At 50.0% G+C, this 6,317-nt stretch overlaps 1 protein-coding gene across 3 annotated transcripts in view; it reads right to left on the bottom strand.

The window, feature by feature from the left end:
* AKTIP (AKT interacting protein) overlaps positions 1-6,317 on the bottom strand; it is a 10,024-nt gene that overhangs the window by 3,171 nt on the left and 536 nt on the right. The window contains exons 1-3 of one of the 3 annotated variants that reach the window (XM_077751360.1): positions 4,337-4,577; positions 3,853-3,966; positions 1,879-2,084 (exon numbers count right to left, since the gene is read on the bottom strand). In XM_077751360.1, the coding sequence (XP_077607486.1) occupies positions 1,879-2,084; positions 3,853-3,894 (248 nt within the window). In that variant the 5' untranslated portion in view covers positions 3,895-3,966; positions 4,337-4,577. Of the gene's footprint in view, positions 1-1,878; positions 2,085-3,852; positions 3,967-4,336; positions 4,578-6,317 lie in introns of those variants that run through there. The other 2 variants (XM_077751362.1, XM_077751361.1) reach the window with 2 other exon arrangements.

Below are 6,317 nucleotides of genomic sequence, written 5' to 3'. Positions count from 1 at the left end.
AGCCACGTCACCGCGGTGGCCCGTGGCCCGGCCTGTGGTCCACCGCCCAGCCCAGCTTTATAACTCGAGCTCACAGAGACACACGGAGCCGCTGCGGGCCCCGGACTGGGGGATTCAAGCCAAACAGGTACACAGAGAATCAAGTTTTCCTCCCAGAAGCCAAGTTTCCCAAAACATCATCTTGGAACCCGGCCAGTAGGTAGTGCTGAACGAGGCACCCCGTTTTCAGTGCTGGGCTTTAGATTTTGGGTAAATGCTTTCGTGACTGTGGACAACAGATTTCACCCACACACGGTTAAAAGCCACCTGAAACACAGCTGTAGGTAATTAAGAATAAAAATCGCACGGGCTTGCCGTCACCGAGGCCTGGGCCCCAGTCGGTGTGGCAGGGGCCGTGCGGGGGCCTCGGGGAAGGCAGGCAGCGGGGNTCCGGGGAGCCTGAGGAAGGACGGCAGGGACCGGACCCTGAAGGACGCTGACCCAGGGCGTCCTGAGGAAGGACGCTGACCCAGGGCCTTGACACGTGTGGAACCCGCCAAGCCCCAATTTTGTTAGAGAAGCAACTTTTAGACCTTAGCCGACTGTTCTTATTACCTACTTGCCGTCACACTTCTGTATTCACATTTTTGAGTCGTTTCTCCATTTTTAAGGCACTGAAATGTCAGCACGTCAGCAGCAGCAGGGCTGGCAGATGCCTGTGCCACCATGAGGCCGCGCAGATTTGAGGCCACAATAGGAGCCTGTCCTGCCCGCTGCCCGGCCTCAGACACAAGGCCTCCATTATAAAGCTGAAGGGACCACTGTCCCCGAATCCCACTCCGCCAACTGCACTGGGGCCTCAGACCCTCTGACCGTGACGACACGAGGACCGTGAGGGAATGCCTGGGGACGCTGTACAAAGGGACTTAAAATGACTTAAAATGACAGAGGTGAAGAACTCCTTCTCCACACCTGGGCCCGGGAACACATGCGCGGACCCAGCGCCGTGGGAGCCCCTGCGGCGGGCCAGGCGCGGCCAGCGCCCCTCTCCTCCCCTGACAGCCACGTGCGACCCAGAGGTTCTTACCTGCCCGAAGCCCCAATCTTTGTAACTCCCCTGTGACTGCCAACTTCTGCCATCGTGGGTCACACAGCAGAACTCAAACCCCCTAATGACAGGCCTTCAAATACACGAAGGCAGCGTTACCGAGGACGTTCTAAGTTTTCTCTAAGCTAGCGGGTCCAGTTCCTTCAGTCGTTGATGCCTAAGGTCGGACTTCCTGACCTGACTCTTCTGAACCCCTGACTGGGACCCTCTCCTCTGTCTGTCAGGAGGCCTTTTACGAGGTGGCGCACAGTGGAGCGCTGCCCTCCGCTGTCCCGCTCTCTGCAAGTGCCTGTGCAGAAGGGGACTTCCTCACCTCATACAAAGGAACCCCAAGATCAAATTGCTCAGTTCCTGACCTGCTTAATCTTAGTCTCTTCCTCTTGCTCTCCAAAACAGACATGGAAATGCAAGCCTACATTTGCCTTTGCTTATTTAAAAATGTTTTTTCAATGTTTTATTTATTTTTGAAAGAGAGAAAGCATGAGCGGGGAAGGGGCAGAGACGGAGACAGGATCAGAAGGCTCCAGGCTCTGAGCTGTCAGCAGAGAGCCTGACGTGGGGCTTGAACTCACGAGCCATGAGATGATGACCTGAGCCAAAGTCGGACACTTAACTGAGTCACCCAGGCGCCCCCTCACATTTGCCTTTAAATCTTATTTACCTGATATTGGAGGGTAATGCATTTGAGCTTTAAGATTCAATGACGCAGCCATTTACAGAGTGCACCAGGATAATTTTCATTTTCATCCTCAAAGTCATTCAAAAATTAACCAAATAGTTTAAGCACTTACAATTCTGCAAGAAGAGAGTATTCCAGGTAGAAGGGTCCGTAAGAAGCATGGGTGCCATTTGTGGACTGTGCTGCTGGTGCGGGGGATGTAGGCTTAGTGATGGGCAAAGCGTTTTTGGGAATACAAGGTAGCTGTTTCTTTGGAGCGGTGCGTGGAGGGCTGGTTACCACGTCCCCTGTTAATGCCTTCTCTTCACCATCTGATCGCTATTCAAGATGAAGTGGTAAGAACATTTGTTAGCACGATTCTTTCTTTAAATGTTTATTTTTTTTATTTTGAGAGAGAGAGAGAAAAGAGAGCATGCCTGAGTCAGAGTGGGGGGCGGTGGTCAGAGAGAGAGGGGGAGAGAATCCCAAGCAGGCTCTGTGCTGTCAGTATAGAGCCCAATGTGGGGCTCAATCTCACAAACTGTGAGATCATGACCTGAGCCAAAATCAAGAGTCAGACACTTAATCAACTGAGTCAACCAGCCACCCCTGTTAATATGATTTTTTTTTTCCTGAAAGAGAAAGACAGCATGAGCAGGGGAGGGTCAGAGAGAGAGGGAGACGTAGAATCTGAAACAGGCTCCAGGCTCTGAGCTAGCTGTCAGTACAGAGCCCGACGCGGGGCTTGAACCCATGAACCGCGAGATCATGACCTGAGCCAAAGTCGGACACTTAACCCACTGAGCCACCCAGGTGTCCCTGATTCTTAAACCATGATTCTTAAGTACATGTGATGTGTTTTTATCCTTGACCTAAAAGCTGGAATGGCTCTTTCACAAGGACGTTCCAGCACCATGATCAAGGTGACTTGAAAGTCCTCTGAGCAGGCCAAGTATTGGAGAACAAAGCTGAAGGAAGGCTAAAGCAACAGGAAACGTTTTTAAAGCTACAAATCCTATGAAAACAATAAAGCCAATATTTATTTACAGGATTTACATGAAACAGAAAGAAATGGCTTCTTCTGGGGACCCCAAAAAGAGGGCAAGGGGTTACTGAGCCAAAAGACAACTGTACAAGGCTAGAAAGTCCCCTGGCTCTTAGGTGCTGTAGAAGGTCAGGTGCAAAGCAGCTCAAAACAAGCAGTCCAGGTGGAGGAAACCAGTCACCACCTGATGTTAGCACCTCGCTTCGAAACAACAAATGACGCTATGCTCACTCATGCTGATTCTGATCTGCTCTGATGGACGGGACCCGCGTGTGCGTGGTCATCATACACTGTCAGCCAGTCAAAGATCTAGGTCTAAATGAGTTAGAGATTAAACCACCACCTCACAGGCCCTTCCTTGACTCAAGTACAGCCACAGGCTTTTTAATGAGCTGCATTAAAAATGGATATCATCTGCACAGAAAAAAAGATGATTAATGGTGGTGGTCTCCTGCGGTGGAATTAGGGCATACAGCCCTTCTCTTTTTGTCTGCACGAAGCTTTCGTAAAACGTACTGTTCTTGCAATTTAAAAATAGACCTTCTGTTTGGAAAAATTAAACCAGCGCCCTCAAGGCTGAGTAGACCGCATTGGAAAGGTCTTTCTCAAGGCTCCTCTAATGGAACCCCGCAGATTAGGTAAAAAGACTACCACAATCATGTGTCACAAATTTCATCATGTGGAAATATAACCAAAGTCAAGATGATCTTAGAATTCTGATTACCAGAATTGGTTTCTATCTGAGCTGCGATCTCAGTCTCAGAAACTGACTTTAATCAGCAACCTCATTACTTCTCAAAGTGAAACCTAGTGGCGTCTGACTGGCTGGGAGGGAAAAGCATGGGACTCCTGATCTCGGGGTTGTGAGCTCGAGCCCCACAGTGGGAGCAGAGATTACTAAAAATAAGTAAATATTAAACTTAAAAAAAAAAAAAAAGGTACAACCTAAACCAGGAAAGCCAGGTAATTTTGTTAAGATTATAGGCAATCTCGGTACGAATTATTTTGAGTTCTACTTTGACTCAAATAGGTTTCCTCACTAAATTTATCAACTACACCTACTTTGCGTACAGAGCTTGCAGACATACTCCAGAAAGGGTTCATAACGTGGACTCCAAACAAAGGAATTCAGTGGTCTGTGTCATCAAACTCCTCGGTCCTCAGAAGTCGCCTTACCTAAAAATGAGATGGGAAAACACAGAAACATACCAACACCAACAGTTAAGAATTCCAGGATAGTTAAGAACTGAATCTGACACTCTAAACAGAAGTTCGACTAGCATCATATAGTAGACAGTTATAAAAACTTAGGGGAAAAAAGTTTTCAGAAAGTTTCTTTAAAACCCCTTCCTCCCTCTTCTGACTCCAGTTTCTTTCCCACTTTTATTTTTATTTTGTTTTTGAGAGCGTGCGTGCACTTGAGGCTGGGGGGAGGAGCAGAGGGAGAGAGAATCTGAAGCAGGATCCACGCTGATCCCACCACCCTGGGATCATGTTCTGAGCCAAAATCAAGAGCTGGACGCTTGACTGAGCTACCCCTTCCCACCTGCACATGCCTACGGCAGTCTGTGTACCGAGTCCTCGGCCAGGATTCAGAATATTCAGCGGTACAGTTGAGCTTTGGTGCCAAAATGCAGAGCGTGCGGCTGGACTATAACAGCTGCTGTTGGCATCGCACGCGGGCATCGGGCTACAGGGAGGGCCAGGGGTGGCACCGTACCCACCTGCCCAGCCCTGTCACTGTGCACAGCTAGGGGGCTGGCTTCAGTGTCTTATACGAGTTGTCTTCAGTACAAAACGATTCTCCCCAGCAAAACTAGTAGCCAAAGACATGAGAGAGAGAAGGCAGAGCATGTAAGCCAGAGAGGGATAACCGGGCCCTGGCAGGACCACCCCCGAGAAATGGTTTATTTCAGCTATTTCCGGTGTAGAAACTGCCAGGTCACTCACGGAAGGAGCTGCCAACATACATGCCACAGAGAAGTGCAGAGGGTCCTCTCCTGAACAAGTCTTCCAGCAAAGCTTCAAGTAATGGACCAGAAAGTATGCCTCAAAGGTCACAAAGTCAGTGGGTCATTTACTAAAAACACCGAGGCAGACGCAGGGACAAAGCAGCGAGCCAAGCTGAAGAACAGCAGCTCCTGGGTTCTGGTGATCTTCCCCAGGCGCGGCTGTGTTTAACGCAGGTCTCTGCTGTAGGCACCAGCCCGCCCGCACCCATCAGAAAGGCTGAAGGGCAAAAGGGTCAGAACTCTGCAACATCCTACCAAATTCCTAAGAAGCACATCATCAGAGAATCATGTACCACATGTCCTGGACAGCAAAAATTTGTTTCATGACAAGCCAGCGATATCCACAGGTGAGTGCCAAGTCTCCCATGCCGCCCCGATGCCAATTACTGCTGTTTTCCTTTCCACCACATAATGCCACCCAGTAATTAAATCAAAGGAATGAGGCTCCTGGTTCTTCCACTAACCTGTTGACTTACATCCAATAAATAGCAACACTGCTGAGAGCGCTCCACCAATCTGCCTCTAAAGGGGACTAGGACACAGATGAAAATGGTCGGGACATCAGAAATGTGTGCTGGCAGGTTCCTGTTTGACCCAAGTGAAAACGCTGGTTTTCAGATGCAGAGTACTGTCCAGCACCCCGCTGTCATCTAGGACAGATCTGACTTAACAGGGGACGCCCTCCGGTTAGGATACAATGTAAATTTATTGGGGTGGATCATTCACCTGTATGGTCCTTTCCACGTCTAAACGCATAACGATTCTATGACGGTGCCTTTAAGAATCAAAACTTGCCGCCAGTGCCTCCTATCCTTAAGCTGAAAGTCTTTTCTACTGCTGCCAATGTTTCCAAGAGCAGCATAATCGCCTGGAAATATAGTCCCTTTTAGAGAATACCTACACCGTTTATTAGATGTCTAGTCTACCCAGGCCCGGTACGGCATTTTCCAACAGGAGTGACACGAATGGAAGGAAGCTCTAGGACACAATTTGAAAATTTCTGCTGGTTCCTATGCTGGCCATACGAACCAAACACACGGTCTTCCTTTATGTCACAAGCTGAGAAATCAGTATCTTGGACCTGTACGAATGATCTGAACGTGACATGAGCCAAAACTTAGAGAAAGGGGCTGCTTTCCTACGTGCCTTGGTCCCTAAATAGGCACTAACTTAAGACATCACCCCGAACAGCTTTAAATTCCACGTTAAGAGGAGACCAAGCACGGCCCCGAGAAAAGACGAAAACAGCCCCGGCCCTGGCCCGGCTCCCTGCGGACAGCCGGGACGGGCACCCTCGCCCGGGGCGGAAATCCATCACTGCACACGCACGGAATCCGGACAAACCTGTCTCGAGGTGATGCAAGGCAGGGGCCGTGTCCCAGCCTCGAAGCTAGCTCGAGGCCGGGCCCGAGCCCCTCCGGTGGGGAGCTGAGGGCCTCCAGGGCTCGGGGACGGGCCCCCCCCAACCCCCAACCAGAGCGCAGGACGGAGGCGGAGAGGGCGGGACGCAGACGA

This window comes from Crocuta crocuta, unplaced genomic scaffold, assembly GCF_008692635.1.
Source record: "Crocuta crocuta isolate KB4526 unplaced genomic scaffold, BGI_CrCroc_1.0 scaffold124, whole genome shotgun sequence".
Lineage (NCBI taxonomy): Eukaryota > Metazoa > Chordata > Mammalia > Carnivora > Hyaenidae > Crocuta > Crocuta crocuta.
The sequence above is the reverse complement of the archived record's forward strand: the minus strand, read 5'-3'. Positions and strand labels throughout refer to the sequence as shown.